Here is a 20,398-nt window from a genome sequence, read left to right as displayed (position 1 = left end):
AAAGACAGTGCAGAGGAATTCACCCAATCAAAGCAACAAAAAAGGAAAAAAAGAATCAAAAAAAGTGAAGATAGGTTAAGGGACTTATAGGATAATATCAAGTACACTAACAGTTACATAATTGGAGTCCTAGATGGGGAAGAGAGATAGAAAAGAGCCAAAAAGTTTTTGAAGAAATAATCAGTAAAAACGTCCCTAACCTGGGGATGAGGACCTGGGAGGTTGGGGGACAGATGTTCAGAACCAGGATCCTCGTACAATTCCAAATACGATGATCCCAAAGAAATCTACAGCAAGATACATTATAAATAAAATATCAAAGGTTAAAGACATGGAGAGAATCCTAGAGCAACAAGAGAAAAACAATTTGTTATATAAAAAAAAGAAATCCCACAAAAGAGCCAGTAGATTTTTCAGCAGAAATGCCGCAGGTCAAAGAGGTGGCATAAGACATCCAAAGCACTGAAAGAAAAAATGTCCAACCAAGAATGCTCTACCCAGAAAAGTTAACAATCAGAATCAAAGGAGATAAAGAGGTTTTTTTTCAGACAAACAAAAGCTAAAGAAGTTGACTGATAACTAAACTAGACTTTCAAGAAATCTTAAAGGTACTTCTTTAAAGCTAAAAATGAAGGGTGATAATTAGCAACAAGAAAACATGTGAAAGTATAAATTTCACTGGTAAAAGAAAACACATAGTAAAGACAGTGTTTGAATCACTTATAAAGTTATCGTGAAGGTTAAAAAACAAATGTAGTGTCAATAATTGCAACCACAAAAATTAAGGGATGCATAAGATAAAAAGATGTAAAATGTGACATCAAAAACTTGAAAAGGGAGTTCCCGTCATGGCTCAGTGGTTAAGGAATCCAACTAGGAGCCATGAGGTTGTGGGTTCAATCCCTGGCCTTGCTCAGTGGGTTAAGGATCTGGCATTTCCATGAGCTGTGGTACAGGTTGCAGATGCAGCTCGGACCCTGTGTTGCTGTGGCTATGGCATAGGCCAGCAGCTGTAGCTCCAATTAGACTCCTAGCCTGGGAACCTCCATATGCTGCAGATGTGGCCCTAGAAAAGACAAAAAGACAAAAAGACAAAAAAAAACAACTTAAAAAGTAAGGAGTGTAAATATGTAGAGTTACAGAATGCATTCAAACTTAAGTTGTTATAAACTTAAACTGTTATACATATAAGTTATTACATGAAAGCCTCGTGGTAATCACCAAGCAAAAACTTATATAAGAGATACACAAAAAATAAGGAGAAATAAATCTAAGCATACAACTAAAGAAAGTTATCCAATGACCAAGGAAGAGAGCAAGAGCTGAAGTAAGGGACAGAGGAAAAACAAAAGGTCTGAAAAATAATTAACAAAATGGCAATAAGTATGTACCTATCAATAACTGATTTAAATGTTAATGGACTAAATTCTTCAATTAAAGGCATAGAGTAGAGGATTAATTTTTTTTTTTTAAAAAAGACCCATCTATATGCTACCTACAAAAGACTCACTTCAGATATACAGACACAGACTAAAGGTGAAAGGATGGAAAAAAATATTCCATGAAAATGAAAAGCAAAAGAAAGCTGGATTAATTTTATTAGACAAATAGTCTGAAAAAAAGACAGTAACAAGAGGTAAAGAAAGTCATTATGTAATGATAAAGAGGTCAATACCACAAGAGAATATAACATATTTTTGCAATCAGTACAGAAGCACTAAATATATAAAACAAATATTAACAGACATTAAGGGAGAAATAGACAAAACTAATAATAGCAATGGTACTAAAACTCCATTTAACAACAACTGACAGATCATTCACACAGGAAACTAATAAGGAAACAGTGGCTTTAAATGTTGGCAACATTAATTAACAACATTATACCAGCTGTGCTTAGCAAATATATAAAGAACAATTCATCCTAAGGCAAGATTTCGTAATCTTCTCGGGTATACCTAGAAAATTCTCCAGGAATAATATATTAGTCCATAAAACAAGACTTAACAGATTTAAGAAGACTGAAATCATATAAAGTATCTTTTCAGACCACAATGGTACAAAACTAGAAATCAATTATAAGGAGAAAACTGGAAAATTCATAAATGTGGAGATTAAATACATGTTACTGGGCAGGTAATGGGTCAAGGAAGAAATCAAAAGTTAAATTAAGTGAAATTTTAAAAAAAGCAGTGAAATTAAAAACAAGTACCCTGAGACAAATTAAAGTAAAAACAAAACATACCAAAACTTATTGAATGTCACAAAAGCAGGTCTAAGAGAGATGTTTATAGCAATAACTATCTATTTAAAAAAATGAGAAAAATATCAAAGAATATAACTGTACATATATCAAGGAAAGGTTAAAAAAAGGAATAAACTAATCCAAAAATTAGTAGAGGGAAAGAAATAAAAATCAGAACAGAAATGAAATAGACACTAAAAAAATTAGAAAACCAATGAAAGCAAAAGCTGATTATCTGAAAAAATAAACGAATTGACAAATCTTTATCTAGTCTCGCTAAGAAAAAAAGAGGGAGAACTCAAATAAATAAAGTGAGAAATGAAAGAGACATTGTGACTGATACCACAGAAACTAAAGTATCATAACAGACTACCATGAAAAATTGTATGCCAAAAAAATGGACATCTTAGAAAATAAATTCCTGTAAACATACAAACTTCCAAGGCAGAATCATGAAAATAGAAAATCTAAACAGACTGATTACTATTAAAGAGAATGAATCAATAATTAAAAACCTTTCAACAAACAAAATTCCAGGATGAGGTGGCTTGACTGGTGAATTCTACCAAACATTCAAAGAAAAATCAATACCAACACTTTGCAAACTCATTCCCCCAAAAGAGCAAGAAACACTTTTAAACTCTTTTTTTTTTTTTGTCTTTTTGCCATTTCTTGAGCTGTTCCCACGGCATACGGAGTTTCCCAGGCCAGGAGTCCAATCAGAGCTGTAGCTGCCAGCCTACACCAGAGCCACAGCAACGCTGGATCTGAGCCGCGTCTGCAACCTACACCACAGTTCACAGTAATGCCAGATCGTTAACCCACTGAGCAAGGACAGGGATCGAACCCACAACCTCATGGTTCCTAGCCGGATTCGTTAACCACTGAGCCACAATGGGAACTCCATTAAACTCATTTTATAAGGGCAGCTTTATCCTGATAGCAAAACCAGACAGAGACACCAGAAGAAAAGAAAATTATGAGCTAATATTCCTGATGAACATAGATGTAAAAATCCTCAACAAAATACTAGCAAGCCAAATTGAACAGAATATTAAAAGTATCATACACCATGATCAACTGGGATTTATTCCAGGGATACAAGGATGGCTCAACAACAACCAATCAATCACTGTGATACAGCACAATAAAAAAGATGAAGGATAAAAATCATATGGTGATCTCAATAGATGCAGAAAAAGCATTTGATGAAATTAAACATCCATTTATGATGTAAACTCTCAACAAACTGGATATAGAGGGAATATACTCCAAAATAATAAAGGCCATATATGACAAGCCTAGCTAACTTAATACTTAATAGTAAAATCTGAAAGCTTTTCCCCTACAGTCAGGAACAAAAAGATGGACGCCTACTCTTGACACTTTTACTTCCGTTGTACTGGAAGTTCTAGCCAGAGAAACTAGGTAAGAAAAAGAAATTAAAGCATTCAAAATGGGAAAAAAAGAAGTGAAACAGTCACTATTTGCACACGATATGCTACTACATATAGAAAACTCTAAAGACTCCACAAAAGAATTGTTAGAACTAGTAAAGATGGTTACGTTTCAGGGTACAAAATCAGTATACAAAATCTGTTGCACTTCTATATGCTAATAACTATCAACAAAATAAGAAAAAAAGCCCATATACAGTTGCATAAAAAAGAATAAAATACCTAGGAATAAATTTAGCCAAGGAGGTAAAAGACCTGTACACTGAAAACTACAAGACATTGGTGAAAGAAGTGGAAGAAGACACAAAATAGATAGTCCACACTCATGAATTAGAAGAATTAATGCTGTTAAAATATCCCTACTACTCCAAAGAATCCACAGACTCAACACAAATCCTATTAAAATACCAATGGCTTTTTTTAAAACAGATATAGAACAAAAAATCCTATAATTTGTACAGGAGCACAAAAGAACCCAAATAGCCAAAGCAATCTTGTGATAGAAGAATAAAGCTGGAGGTATCATGCTGCATGATATCAAACTACATTACAAAGTTATAGTAATTAGAGCAGCATAGTACTGTAATTAAAAACAGACACACAGATGAACTAAGCAGAATGGAGAGCAGAATTAAACTCACTCATATATGGTCAATTAATTTATGACAGAGGAGCCAAGGATAAAATGAAAGGTATAGTCTTTCAGAAAACTGAATAGAAACATACAAAACAATAAAACTGGACCCTATCTTACTCTATACACAAAAAATAAAACAGATTAAAGAGTTAAATTTAAGATCTGAAACCATAAAACTTGTGGAAGAAAACACAGGTGGTAAGCACCTCAACATTATTCTTGGCAATGATCCTTTGGATTGACACCAAAAGCAAAGGCAACAAAAGCCAAAATAAACAAATGAGACTACATCAAAAAAGCTTCTGCACAGCAAAGCAAACCACCTACAAAATGGGAGAAAATTTTTGCAAATCTCAAATCTGATAAAGGGTTATTACCCAAAATAAAGAATTCATACAATTCAATAGTCAAAAAACCCCAAGTAATCTGATTTAAAATGAGCAGAACATATAAATATATATTTTTCTAAAAAAATACAGACAGCCAACATGTAAATAAAAAGATGCTCAACAACACTTACCATCAAGAAAATGCAAATCCAATCCAAAATGAGATACTACCACAAATGGCTATCATCAAAAAGATAAAAGTGCTTGTAAAGACGTGGAAAACACTTACCATTAAGAAAATGCAAATCCAATCCAAAATGAGATACTACCACAAATGGCTATCATCAAAAAGATAAAAGTGCTTGTAAAGACGTGGAAAAAAAGGAAACCCTTGTACACTTTTAGTGGGAATGTAAATTGTTGCAAAATTTAAACTATGGAAAACAACATAGAGGTTCCTCAAAAATTTTAAAACAGAACTACCATATGATATAACAATTCCACCTCTGGATATATATTCAAAGGGAATGAAACAGGATGTCAATGAGATATGTCTGTACTCCCATGTTTATTGAAGCATTATTCACAACAGTCAATATATTTTTTAAAAACCTACATGTCCACTAAGGGATGAAAGGATAAAGACAACATGGTGTATATGTGTGTGTGGTGTAATATTAGTCAGTCACGAAAAAGAGGGAAGTGCTGCCAGTTGTGACAACATGGATGGAACCTGAGGGCATTATGCTAAGTGAAGTAAGTCAGAAACAGAAAAACAAATACTGCTATCACTTACATGTGATCTATAAGAAAGATGAACTCATAGAAACAGAACAGAATGGTAGTTACTAAGGACTTTAGGTTGGGGTAATGGGATATATAGGTCAAAGAGTACAAACTTCTGGTTAGAAAAGGAGTAAGTTCCTAGGGATCAAAAACATGTTATTATAGTCAACAATTCTGTGCTATATACTTGGAAGTTGCTAAGAGAACAGATCTTAATATTTCTTATCAAAAAGAAGAAATAGTAAGTCTATAATGTGATGTTTTAGTTAACACGATGATAATCATTTTGTAATATATAAATACTTAAAGTTAACATCTTACACTTACGTAATGTTATGTCAATTATATCTCAGTAACATTAGAGAAAACATAAAATGTTCAATCAAATCCTCAAAAGGCAGGTAAAGAGCAGAGGACAAAAGCTGAATAGAAGAACAGCAGCAACAAATAGAAAACACTTACAAATATAGTAGACATTAATCTAATTATATAAAAATTCAGTTTGAGCATCAATGGTCTAAACGCAACAATTTACAGTCAGATATTGTCAGAGTGGATCAAAAAATGAGACCTAACTATGTAATGCATACAACTTTAAATATTAACTTAATAAATTATAATGAGGATAATGCTAACATTAATCAAAATAAAGCAGAACTACATTAATTCTGAGCAGAGCAGACGTTGAAACAAAAAAGTTACTAAGAATAAACAGGAGCGTTTAATGGTAAATGAGTCAGTTCTGCAACGATACATAATAATCCTCAATGTGCATGTGCCTAACAACAGAGTCAAAATAAGAGGAAAACTGATAAACTGCAAGGAGATATAGATGAATCCACTATTGAAACTGGAGACTTTGACACCCTTCTATCAGAAGTGGACAGATCTAGCAGGCAGAAAATTGCTAAGGATTTAGTGAACTCAAAAACACCATCATTCAACTGGATAAAATAGACCTCTATAGATTACTTCATGCAACAAGAGCAGAATATACATTATTCTGAATCTCACATGGTACATACTCCAAAAAAGACCATATTCTGGGGGAAAAATATCCTTAATAAATTTAAAAAACAGACATCATATAATCAGACCTCAAAACAAATTATAAGTCAGTAATAGAAAGATATCTTGAAAATCACAATACATTTTAGAGATTAAATAACACTCCCAAATAGCACATGTGACAAAGAAGCCTCAGAGAAACTAAAATACATTTTGAACTAAAAAAATGTAACATTAAATTTTATGAAATGCAATGCAATGAAAGGGAAATTTATAGCACTGAATGACTATTCATCACAAAATAAAGATCTTAAATCAATAACCTAAGCTTACACCTTAAGAGGGTGGAAAAGAAAAGACCTAATTAAATCCAAAGTAAACAGAAGAAAAGAAATAATAAAAATTGGAGCAATGAAAAAACAGTAAATCATTGCAGAAAATTAATTAAACCAAAAGCTGATTCTTTGAAAAAAAAATCAAGAAAATGAGTTAGTCTCTAGGCAAGCTAAGAAAAAAGATAGGACACAAATAACTAACATCAGTAATGAAAGAGGGGACATCACAGCAGATCCCATGGACATAAAAAGTAATAAAAATGCTATAAAAATTATGCCAACAAATTTGACAATTTACATGAAATAACCAATACCTTGAAAGACACAATCTACTAAAACTCATACAATAAGAAATATTCTGAACAGAATATATATCTTTTATCTTACAGAAACTAGATCAATAATTGATATCCTTCCAAAAGAGAAAGCAACAGAATATATATCTTTTATCTTACAGAAACTGGATCAATAATTGATATCCTTCCAAAAGAGAAAGCACCAGGATCAGATGACTACACCGGCAAATCCTACCAAACCTATACGGAAAATTATACCGATTATCTGCAATCTATTCCAGATGATAGAAACAGAGGAAACACTTCCTAACCCATTTTATAAGACTAGCGTTACTCTTAATACTAAAACCAAAAGCATTAGCGAACAAGGATAACTACATACCAGAATCTCTCATGAACACAGATGTAAAAATCCTAAACAAAATTTAGCAAATCCAATCTAACAAGGTATGGGAAAAATTATATGCCCAACCAAGTGAGATTTATCCCAACTATGTAAGGCTGGGTCAACATTTGAAAACCAGCTAATATAATCTGTCATATCTATATGCCAAAGGGGAAATTTATGATCATTTTAAAAGATACAGAAAAAGAATTTGACAAAAATATAATACTCATACACAACAAAAATTCTTTGAAAACTAGAAATAGAAATAAACATCCTCAACTTAATAGAAAAATCAAACAAAAAACATATAGCTAACACCATACTTAATGGTAACAAACAATGCTTTCCCCCAGGTCAGTAACAAGACAAGCATGTTCTCTCTTCCACTCCTATTCACCAACATACTAGAAGTCCTAGCCTAATGCAATAATACAAGAAAAGAAAAGAAAAAGTATAAAGATCGAGAAGAAAGGAGTAAATATGTCTTTTTTCACTGCTGGCATGACTGGCTACATAGAAAATTCCAAAGAATCACCAAAAATCTCCTGGAACAAGTAAATGATCATAGAAAGATTACAGCATACAAGAGTAATGTACAGAAGTAAACTGCAATTGCTTTTCTATATACTAGCAACAAGTAGGAAAAAAAAGGAGTTCTTGCTATGGCACAGTGGCTCAGGTTACTGCAGAGGTGCAGGTTCAATCCCCAGCCCAGTGCAGTGGGTTAAAGGATCCAGCACTGCCACAACTCCAATATGTGTAGATCACAGCTGCAGCTCAGACTTAGTCCCTATCCAAGAACTTCCATATACCAAGGGAGTGGCCATAAATTTTTTTTTTAAAAAGTAGAATTTGAAGTTATAAACACACTGTTTACAGAAGTACTGAAATCTCAATACTGAGATATTAATCTAAATAAATATGTATAAGCTTTACATAAGGAAAAGTATAACTATCTGATGAAAAAAATCAAAGAAGATACACATAAATGGAGAGATACTCCATGTTCATGGATAGGAAGACTCATTACTGTTAAGATATAAGTTTTCACCAACTTGATCTGTAGATTCAATGCAGTTCCAATCAAAAACTCAGCAAGCAATTATGTGGGTAACAACAAACTTATTCTAAATTTTATGTGAAAAGTCAATAGATCTAAAGAGGCCAATACTATACTGAAGAACAAAGTAGGAAGGTTGACTATCCAAATTCAAGACTCACTATAAAGCTGCAGTAATCAAGACAGTCTGGTATGAGCAAAGAAGAGACAAATAGGTCAATGGAACAGAACAGAGATCCCAGAAACACAACCACACAAATATAGTCAACTGACTTTTAGCAAAGCAACAATGGTGGAAGATTAGTCTCTCTAACAAATGGTACTGGAAAAAGTGTATATTCACATGCAAAGAAAAAATTAGACACATCTTAACTTCACAGAAATTAATTCAAAATGGATCATAGATTTAAATATAATAGGCAAAAGTATGAAATTTCAGGAGTTCACTGGTGGCTCTCAGCAGGTTAAGGATATGGCTTTGTCACAGCTGTGGCTCAGGGGGCTGCCCTGGCACAGATTTGATCTATGGCCCAGGAACTTCCATATGCCAGGGGTGTGGAGTATGAAACTTCTAAAGAATAACATAGGAAAAACAATCTAGGTTACATTGGGTTTGAAGATGACTTTTAGGCACAACACCGAAAGCACAATCCATGAAAGAAAAAACTGGTAAGTTCAACTTTATTAAAATTTAAAACTCCTGCTCTGAAAAGACGCTGTTAAGAGAATGAAAATATAAACCACAGACTAAGAAAAAGATCTTTGAAAAACTCATATCTGATGAAGAACTTGTGTCCAAAGTATACAAAGAACACTTAAAACTCAACAGTAAGAAAGTAAATGACCTCATTAAAAAATGAGTTAAAGATCTGAACAAGTACCTCACCAAAGAAGATAGATGGTAGATAAACAAACGAAAGGTTGCCCAACATCATACGTCATTAGAGAATCACAAATTAAAACAAGATAAAATAAAATTTAATTAAAAAACAAGATAATGCAAAACACCTTTTAAATGGCTAAAAACAAAAAATTCTGACAACATCATAGGCTGACAAAGATGTAGAACTCCAGAAATTCTCATGCTTATTGCTAGCAGAAATGCAAAATGATACAGTCCCTGCAGTTTCCTAAAAACTAAACATAATTTTACTATATGGCTATGGTGTAGGGCATCAGCTGCAGCTCCGATTCGACGCCTAGCCTGGGAACTCCCATATGCTGCAGGTGCAGGGCAAAAAGGAAAAAAAAAAAAAACTGGTACATCTATACAATAGATTGTTATTCAACCATAAATATAAGGAATTCCTTGGTGGCTCAGTGGGTTAAGGATCTGGTGTGTTTTCACTGCTGTGACTCAGGTTTGATCAGGTTTGATCCCACATGCTGGGTGGGGGGCATAGCCAAAAAATAAAAATAAAAACAAAAATAAATGAACTATAAGAGTTCATGGTTGCCTTGCAGTTGCAGATCCAGTTGACACTGGTGTGACTAGGGTTCAATTCCTGGCCCAGGAACTTCTGCATATTGCAGATATGGCCAAATAAATTTTTAAAAGTAAAATAAATGAGCTATAAAACCATAAAAAGACATGGAGGAATCGTAAATGCATATTGCTAAGTAAAAGAAGGACTGCATGATTTCAAATACATGATATTTTGAAAAGATAATATTCTAGAGACAACCGGGGGTTCTGGTGGATGGAGGGAGATAAGGATATGTGGAACATGAGATTTTCAGGGCAGTGAAACTACTCTGTGTGATACTTTAATGCTGGATACATGATGTGCATTTGTCACAACCCACAGAACTGTATGATACAAAGATTGAACCCTATGTAAACTATGGACTTCAATTAATGTACTGTACTGGTTTATCAGTGTTAAACAATGTTCAGCAGTAATGCAAAGTTTAATTATAGAGTAGGGAGGAGAATGAGTATATGGAAACTCTCTGTACTTTCTGCTCAATTTTTCTATTAACCTAAAACTGCTCTTAAAAATAAAGTTCATTAATTATGAAATGAAGTAACAGCGAAATTAAATAATAGTCTAAAAAAGAAAAAACTGAATGGAATTCAAAGCTAGCTCTTGTCTTATTAACAGGTAGAATCTACAGAATTTAGAGAATGAAAATGAGTACTTTTAAGAGAAAAAAAGAGTATACGAGTGAAAAAGCAACGAGAAAGTGTAGACATAAACCAGGGGAGCCCAGGGACTGAGCTGCCGCGGGAAAAGACACTTAAGAATTTGTGAGAGGGTTTCTCTACATTGTGCAAAGTAACCCTGTCCTCTGCTTCCCTTAAAAATTATGAGAAAGAGTTCCCATCATGGCTCAGTGGTTAACGAACCCCACTAGTATACATGAGGCCATGGGTTTGATCCCTGGCCTTGCTCAAGGGGTTAAGGATCTGGTGTCGGTGTAGTCACGGATGTGGTTCGGATCTGGTTTTTCTGTGGCTGTGGCGTAGGTCAGCAGTAGAGCTCCAATTCGACCCCTAGTCTGGGAACCTCCATGTGCCACAGGTGCGGTCCTAAAAAGACGAAAGACAAAAAACAAAATTATGCGAAAATTTCGGAGTTCCCATCATGGCAAAGTGGAAGCGAATCCAACTAGGAACCATGACATTGAGGGTTCAACTCCTGGCCTCGCTCAGTGGTTTAAGGATCCGGCATTGCTGTGAGCTGTGGTATAGGTCACAGATGCGGTTCAGATCTGGCATTGCTGTGGCTGTGGTGTAGGCTGGCAGCTACAGCTCCGATTAGACCCCTAGCCTGGGAACCTCCATGTGCCACGGGTGCAGCCCTAAAAGGATGAAAGAAAAGAAAAAAAGAAAAGAAAATTTCTACTATTATATTTTATTTTATTATTTAGAATTTGGTTTGAGGTTTGGAAGACATGTTCCACTGGCCTATAAATGAGCACACAGGCTTCAGTTTTTGTCTGTGATGGCACATCAGGGACTAGAATTATCCTTTCATTTTAAACCAGTTAAAAACTGAACAAAACACCATATGATTATCACTTATATCTGGAATCTAATATACGGCACAAATAAATCTTTCCACAGAAAAGAAAGTCATGGACATGGAGAACAGACTTGTGTTTGCCAAGGGGAATAGGGAGAGAGTGGGATGGATTTGAAACTTGAGGTCAATAGATGCAGGCTATTGCCTTTGGAGTGGATTAGCAGTGAGATCCTGCTGTGTAGCACTGGGAACTATGTCTAGTCACTTATGATGGAGCATGATAATGTGAGAAAATAGAATGTATACTTGTATGTGTAACTGGGTCACCATGCTGTATGGTAGAAAATTGACAGAACACTGTAAACCAGGTATAATGGGAAAAAAAATTATCATATAAAAAAATGAACAAAATATATGAAACAGTAATATTCAGACACTAGAAAACAGAAAGCGCAGGGCAGTAATCCCAGACAGAAAGAAAACATCATAGCTCTATGATGACCTCAGCTCACTGCTGGGAGTTTCCAGGCCACAGAATAAGGAAGAGAAACCCAGACAAAATTTACTGGTCTCCCTGAGTTCAGAGAAAAGTTTCGAGTTTGGGAAGACCAAAGCAGCTAGGATTCACAGGGCACAGTATTAGACATGAGATAACTGCATAGATTGAAGGAGAGAGAGCTCTACAGATATGCAGAGGTTTCCCCTTGATGCACAGAGAAGCTGTTACTACCTATTCTACCTAGCCAGTCAGGGCTGCCTCAGATCAGAAGTTTCTATAGATCTTGGGAGTGCTGTGGAATGTACAGCTGTCCTTGGTTTAACTACGGCAACGTTAGGGTTTACAGTAGAAGATGAAAGGGGATAGAATTCCCATCAACATTTTCCAATCAAATCTTATTTTCTACTTCTAAAACTGTATTCCACAGCATACCTTAGGTGACTGTTTCAAAATTCTCTCCAGTATTAAGGCATAAGCAAGGTAATTTCTCCATTCTGTTGACAGGTAGTCAAAAGTTTGAATTCTAGAAATTTGCATTCTAGCAGCTCTTTATATTCATGAACTGATAGGTATTCAGATGCAGTCAAAGCATTAGTGTATATGAGATGATCTATAATTCATAGTAACAAAATCTACAAATATTTCTTAAATTTATCACTGCTCCAACCTCAAAGAGCTACCACCTCTGCAACATTTTTGTAGCATATTCTAATCACAATTAAATATACTCTATTCCAAGTGATGAGATGGTACTCTTAAAAAATGAGTCTATGAATTCCCACTATGGCCCAACAGGATAGGTAGGGTTTCTGGAGCAACGGGACATGGGTTCACGACTGTGACTAAGATCTGATCCCTGGCCCAAGATTTCTATATGCCACAGGGAAGTGAAAAAACAAAAAAATAAGTCTATTTTTGGTAGTAATTAGGTTACCAGGAATTTCAACATTTGCTTGATAGCCAGCCCAACTGTATGGCTTCAAACTCCAGGGAGTTTATGTTGTAATTTAATAATTATTAAATTATATAATATTATAGAAATTAATACACTCAACAGAGGTTATTAATACATGATGCTTAATAAGTAGAAACTTACGTGGCTCAGTTGCAAAAACATCTGAAATTTCTTCAGTTGAGTGTGTTGTTATGAATTCTGAAATAATATTGAATTTGTCATAAGTTTCAAATATCAATTATGTATAAATTTAAATTTCATAGTTTTTATTTTCATAAATCATTCAAGAGAAAAGAAAATTCTAAAAAAACCAGTAGAACTGCCAACACTGTAGGTACTCCCAAATATCTAACAGAAATAACATCTTAAAGAATATGCATAACAACTGAGTGATGTGAATTCATCGTTTTTCTCAACAAAACTTGTCTTTCCTCATATATTCTCCTGGTTAATTTTAATCATCTAATCTCACTTCCTTTATATCTAATCACCAGGTTTTGCCAATTTTATCAAGTAAATATTTCTCAAATCTGACTTTTTTCCTCCTGTTTGTGTTCTAATATAGGCACTTCCCACACATTTAAGATACAGCAATAACTTCCCTTTCCTATTCTCAATCTCCAAATCTAGCTTCTCAATACGCCTGGTCAGAGTAATCTCTCTCAAATAAAATGCAACATGTCACTTCCCTATAAAAAACTTCAATGATTCCTTATTATATATGGGGGGAAAGGAAGCATTCCTTAGCACAGTATCTAATCCCTCTGCCTAGGCTCTCTCCTACCCTATTCCTACCTATTACTTCACACTTTAATACCATTTCGGTGGCAATGCCCTCTTCACGCTGTTCCTCATACTGTATCCTCTTCTTAAAATACCAAATATCTCCCTTTCTCACTTCACAAGGTTGCATAAAACCTTCAAAACTCCTTCAGGCTGAACAAACTGGTTCTTTTCTGTGAACTCACTGCAAATTATACATACCTTTATCATGCATTAGATAATATTAAAATAATACATAATATGCTTGTATCATTACTACATAGTAGTGGATACAAGCATATTAGCATGGGTTGATTTTATGAGGGTAACAACCAAGTTTTATTCATTCTGTACACTCAGAATCTGGAATATAATAAGAACTTTAATTGAAAATATCAAACTCACTACTGAATATCTTTATCACTGCATAATTTTTATGGCTATAAAATTTTAAACTTTAATACTCAAAATGTCAATGTATCTAGGAAACTCTATACAAGCTAAAATGTATAACATATTATCACCTTCAATTTTCTGCTGTACAGTTTCATAAGTTTGCACTTCTGGTGGAATTTGAATAACCCTGTTAAAATTTCAATAAATAAACTATATTTATTATCAATAAATAAAATATATTTACTCTCATAATTTAAGAGTTTAAATTATACTTAAGATAGAATGTATGCTCCAGGTATACACAGTTTGTAAAATAAAACAAGTTACATAACCTTTATTCATAGACATTAAATTAAATCACCTGGTAGAGCAAGTAAATAAGTAAAAGAAAAATCAATATGTAATTCTATAAATTCTACATAATCCATGAATATAATTAGGTATTCCAAAAACAGCAAAATTAGATAGAGGAATGAGATTTCTTTTCACCAATGTTTTATTAATGGTGTAATCTATTGTAAGAGCATGAGTTCTAGAGTCAGAATGCTTGACTCAAAACCTGCTTTATGTCCTTACTGATTATGTGACCTTGGGTAAGTCACTTAACCTGAGCTTCAGTTTCTTCACCTATCAAAATTTGGACATCTCATAAAGTAGCTGTAAGGACCAAAAGACACATGTAAAGTTACTAGGAAAATACCTAGCACACATTAGACACTTAAATTTCAGGTACTAATATTAATATATGATCTGAGATTAATTTCATGCCTTGCAATAGATAATTCTGGTTAATATATCTAACCTCTGAACCAAGGCTCTATTATACAGCTTCCACTGAGGCCAACTCAAGTATCACGCCCTTTTTTCCTTTAAGTCTAGTCCATGACAGATGGAGACATCAATAATGTAACTGTATAATAAACAGTAACCCCTCCTAATTATGGGTGCTTTCTATTTTTACGCTGTAAAATAAAAGGCTTTTGTGTATGTTTAATACAAAAAAAAGGTTGTTTATAAATATAAAGTTTTACTTGGATAAGTTACTCTACTATGGTTGGGTTAGGGGAAAAAATGAGTTGGAACTGATTTAATTTGGGTATTCATAAAAATTACTCATATTTATTTATGTTTATTATGTTTTATGAAATACATAGACTGCATGACTGGTTCTGATCTTGAGGAAATAAATGTCCTGACAGAAAGACTTACACATGAAAAATTAAATTAATAAATTATGTTAAATAAGTAGTTAGATTAATTTATAATAATAAAATTATTAGATATTATTTGACACCAAATAATAGGGGAGGAGAAAGAAGTAACAAAGAAGAGATCCTTCTAGGACAAGGCTTCTCAACCCCAGCACTACTGACATTTTAGACTGGATAATTCTTTGTTGTGGGGTGTGGGGGACTATCTGTACATTTTAGAATGTTTAGCAGCACCTCTGATCTCTACCTAGAAAGTGTCAGTAGCATTTCCCCCACTCTAAGTTGTGATAACCAAAATGTCCACATACAAGTCTCCTCTGGGGCACAAAATAGCCCCCACTTCAAAATCAATGCTATAAAATCAAAGCTCTACCACGGCACTCTCTCAGCATTACACAGTTCCACAAAGACTATAAAAGAAAGGCTTGATAGCAGTCAGACCCAAATCATAGTAGAATGCCCTGAAATTTCTGCTGGAGAAAGATAAGCCTGATGAAGAGCCTCCAAGAGACAGTTTCCCATTTCAGTCTCATGGAAGACAGACACAAGCTCATTTCTTATCTACCTAATTTCAGTTGCATACAGAACCTTCTACCCCTCTCTTACTGTACAGCTGAAAGCCTCTGTTTAAACAGACTTGTGGTTGTCAAGGGGAGGGGGAGGGAGTGGGATGGACTGGGAATCTGGGGTAAAAAGACACAAACTATTGCCTTTGGAATGGATAAGCAATGAGATCCTGCTGTATAGCAGTGGAAACTATATCTAGTCACTTATGATAGAACATAATGGAGAAAAAGAATGTATATATGTATATGTGACTGGGTCATTTTGCTCTACAGTAGTAAATTGACACTATACTATAAACCAGCTATAATGGAAAAAATAAAAATCATTTTAAGAATGGGAAAAAGTCAAGAAATAAAAATTTTTTAAAAAGCCTACATGTTAAACTACAAGACTATAGTTTAGATTTTGCTCCTTTATGGCAAAGCAACAAATCACTTGTCTGGTCTGTCATCTGGTCCCTCCTGCTTTGTGTCATCCTATGGAACTAGGAACACAGGGAGCTGATACCATGCTGATCTTTTCCTTGCTGTCTGTATAAGTAATTAAGGATTCAACATTATTTGTGCCCATTGTCTCCACACCAGTTGAAAATTAGAAGAATGACAAGCCAATCTCATAGCTTTCACAGTGCTACTACTTCAAGGATGCCTGCTTGTCAATCAGATAAACAAAAGCATGTTTAAATAGCTTTTTAAGATACAACAACGAAAGGGGATAGAAAGTACGAAGGAAGTTTAGCAGAATGAATTGGAAAGAGCTGGGAAGATTATTAAATTTATAAAGATATGGAATCAGATATACTAAGTGAGATAGCTCAACACAGGAATTTTGTTCAGGCTAACTTCTAAGGGAGAAAAAGTCTGACATTCATGTAGTAGTATGGTAATAACACTGAAATTCTCCTGATCCAATTGGTAAATAGCTCTTCCTTGAGCCATTCAAGTATCTGCCAACTGTCCTGGTCCCTCTATCTTCCCAGAACTACACCTAAAGGGGTAATCTTTAGCACAGTAGATGGTATATGGGATTCTACTCCAGTGTTGATATCTATTCTAATATTATCCTGGTTCTTCATATTTTTGGTATGATCACCAAGAACAAGATTGTACGTGCCTGAAGAATATAAAAATTTCTCCCTCTCCCTCTCTCCCTGCCTCCCTTTCACTCTCTCTCTCACACACACCTTTTTTTGTAGTACAAAATAAACTTTAACAAGGAAAATTATAGCTTAGATTGGAAGTAAAAGCAGAGAAAAACTGTCAAATAAAAAAGGGAATAGACTAAGAAAGGCCGACAGCAAAGCAATAGTTAAAAACTACAGCAAACCAAGGAAATAAATCTATACTAAAGATTCCTATTAAACTAAGTAAAATTGAATTATACGTTTTCCTAAACTGACATTGTATTAAAACAGTTTCTTGGTTTTTTTTTGTTGTTGTTGTTTGTTTTTTTTTTTGCTTTTGGGCTGCACCTGCAGCATATGGAGGTTTCCAGACTTGGGGTCCAGCTGCTAGCCTACACCACAGCCACATCAATGCAAGATCTGAGCCATGTCTGCAACCTACAATGCCAGATCCTTAACCTACTGAGTGAGGCCAGGGATTGAATCCACAACCTCATGGTTTGTAGTCAGATTTGTTTCTGCTGAGCCACAACAGGGACTCCCTAATTTCTTGTATTCTATATGGCTAAGGGTGATTTTATGAATGATTCATTACAATAGATAGTATATTAGAAATACCTGTGTAAATAAATTGGTTGATGAGAGACAACTAAGTATAATAGAGACATCTTGCTCCAAATTCATGATTTCAAGTAGGCCTTCAATATCACCAGGTAATCAAAAGATAGGTCCCTAAACACTCACTCTCCCATTTGGTGACTACTGCAAATCACCACCTCTTTACTCAAAACCTTTATCCTATCTTCACTCTCAGCTGATGACCTTTCTTATTACTTCTCTGAGAAAACTAAACCAATCAAAGAATAACTTCCACAAGCCTCTGCGCCATGTCTACTCTCTATCAGCATCTGCATCCTGATACCCTGTCTTCCCACATGGTTTCATATGAGAATTATCCAAGCTCCTGTTCATTTGTACTCACTTATTCAAGGATAGATGGTGTCTCAGAAATTCTTTGCCCCTTTACATCATAAATCTTTCCCTCTCTAATGGGTCACTCCAATTAACATACAAATATTCTGTTATTTGTCCTAGTTTATAAGAGCTTCATTTTTGTCTCAACTTCCCTGAAGCTACTATGCTACTTTTTTTCCCTTCTACTGCAGCAAAACCACTCCAAAAAATTTGTCCATGATTACTCTCCCCAGCTCCCTCTGATCAGAGATTTCTTATGATAACTGTTTTTCTCAGGGTCAACAAATGACATCCTTTCTGAATCCATTGGTCAGTTCTCAGTCCTAACTTTCTTGACCTATCCAGAGCCTTTGACAACACTGATCAATCCCTTCTTATAGTTATACTTTCATTTGTCTTCCAGGACACTAAATCTACTAGTTTTCTTTCTGTCTCACCAGGTCACTCCTCATTTCCCTTTGGCTAGCCCCCGCTCTTGTCCCAGACTTTGTAATGTTGGAAGGGCCCAAGGGATCAGTCCCTGGTCCTCTCTTCTTGATTTACATTCATTCCCTTCATGATCTATCTACCCTTAAGTTCCATTCATATGTAAATGACAGCCCAATGTCTATTTCCAGCATACTTCTTTCTCCTAAACACCAAAACATATTTGTAGTGGCCCCTTCAAATATGCCTACAAGATTTCTGACAACTCAAAATCTCAGATATCTTCAAAATAGAACCCCTGATCTTCCTCTTCAAAACTTGCTTCACTTACAGCCAACGCCAGTGAAGGTAATTTCAATTCTGTAATTCTGGCTACCCAGGTCAAAAGCCTTGAACTCATTCGTGGCTCTTTTCTTCCTCTCATATGAAACATTCAGCCCTTCAGGAAAGTTTACTGACTCTATCTTCAAAATTTATGCCCAAAATCTCAAAGCTTACCAACTCCACTGTAATCACTACCCTGAACCACCATCATCTCTTGTGGATTATTGCAGAAGTCTCCCAATTGGATTCCCTATTTCTATTCTTGAACCCACACACTCAATTTTCTTTATAAAATTTTTTTATTAAAGTATAGTTGATTTACAATATTGTATTAATTTCTGCTGTATAGCAAAGTGACCCAGTCATACATATATATACATTCTTTTTCTGATATCAATTTTCAACACAGTGGTCAAAACGATCCTTTTGAAACATAAGTCAGATAACGTTACTTCTTTGCTCAAAACTCTCCAGTACCTCCCCAATGATAATGAGACCAAAAATGTTTGAATAAAGACCTAAAGCATTTTCTGTTTATTTCCTGCCATGACCTTATTCCTACCTAATCTGACCCCTTGTTAACAACTTTCTGATCTCATCTCTTTTTACTCTCTCCTGTTTCTATTCCAGCAACACTGATATTGATTTTTCCTCAACATGCTCTGCTTTTTGGGCCTCTGTCCTAGCTACTTCCCTTGCCTACAATACTCTTTTCAAAATATTCACATGACCTTAGGCTCTCCTCTTCAAGTATTTCCTTAAATGCTAATTCTTCAGTAAGGCCTAAGCAAAGTACCTACATAAAAGTGCAATTCCTATCTCCACCCTTGCTAACCAATCCCCATTTTCCCTGTTCTACTTCTTCTATTTTCCATACATTTATCACTTATTAGCATCCTATATAGTTTTTTATTATACATGTTTTGTTTATTGTCTGCCTCCCTCATTTACCAGGATGTAAACTCCATCAAAGACGTTTCTTTGCTTTGTTTGTTCTCTAATATATTCCAAGTGTGAGTAACAGTTCCTGACATAGTTTTCAGCACATGTATTAATCATAATTCTCCAGAGAAATATAATTAACATCATCAAAAGTATGTGTGCATGTATGCGTATGTATATACTTATGTATCTATGTACATGTGCATGTGTATATATGATATATATAATGCATGCAGTATCTTTGCTTTCTTCCTTCTCTTATCCTCATGTCACATAACATACAATGTATTGACCTTATATCATAGTTTAAATATTGTTAACTTTACATAATGGATTTAAGTTATGGGATGTCGAGAAGTAACACATCACCCAAGGACTTTGTATCATCTTCTGCAGAAAGAGTAAGTACATTTTTGGTTGTACACAGGATAGTTGTATCATGTGAAGTAGAAGTATGACCTTTTCACACTCTCTTTCACTTTCTCTCCCTATGTATTATATGTATATTATACATATGTATATGTGTATATATACCTGTGTATATATATCTCTATACCTATATAGATATATATTTTTAAGTTTGATTAACATGCAGTTCTATGAAAAGGGAAGAATAATGGATCAATGAGTGACTGGCAAAAGAACACAATACTTAAAAAAAAAAAACCAGAATTAGAAGTGCTTTGAAGGAGTTCCCGTTGTGGCGTA

The 20,398-nt window shown here is 34.6% G+C and overlaps 1 protein-coding gene across 1 annotated transcript in view; it reads right to left on the bottom strand.

Annotated features, from left to right (window-relative positions):
- The window catches only part of CCDC7 (coiled-coil domain containing 7), a 177,120-nt gene that overhangs the window by 81,670 nt on the left and 75,052 nt on the right, over positions 1–20,398 (bottom strand). The window contains 3 exon segments of the mRNA XM_047754647.1: positions 13,106–13,162; positions 14,251–14,289; positions 19,335–19,360. Of these exon segments, the coding sequence (XP_047610603.1) occupies positions 13,106–13,162; positions 14,251–14,289; positions 19,335–19,360 (122 nt within the window).

Source organism: Phacochoerus africanus, chromosome 12 (assembly GCF_016906955.1).
Source record: "Phacochoerus africanus isolate WHEZ1 chromosome 12, ROS_Pafr_v1, whole genome shotgun sequence".
Lineage (NCBI taxonomy): Eukaryota > Metazoa > Chordata > Mammalia > Artiodactyla > Suidae > Phacochoerus > Phacochoerus africanus.
This window is presented reverse-complemented; position numbering and strand designations above follow the sequence as displayed.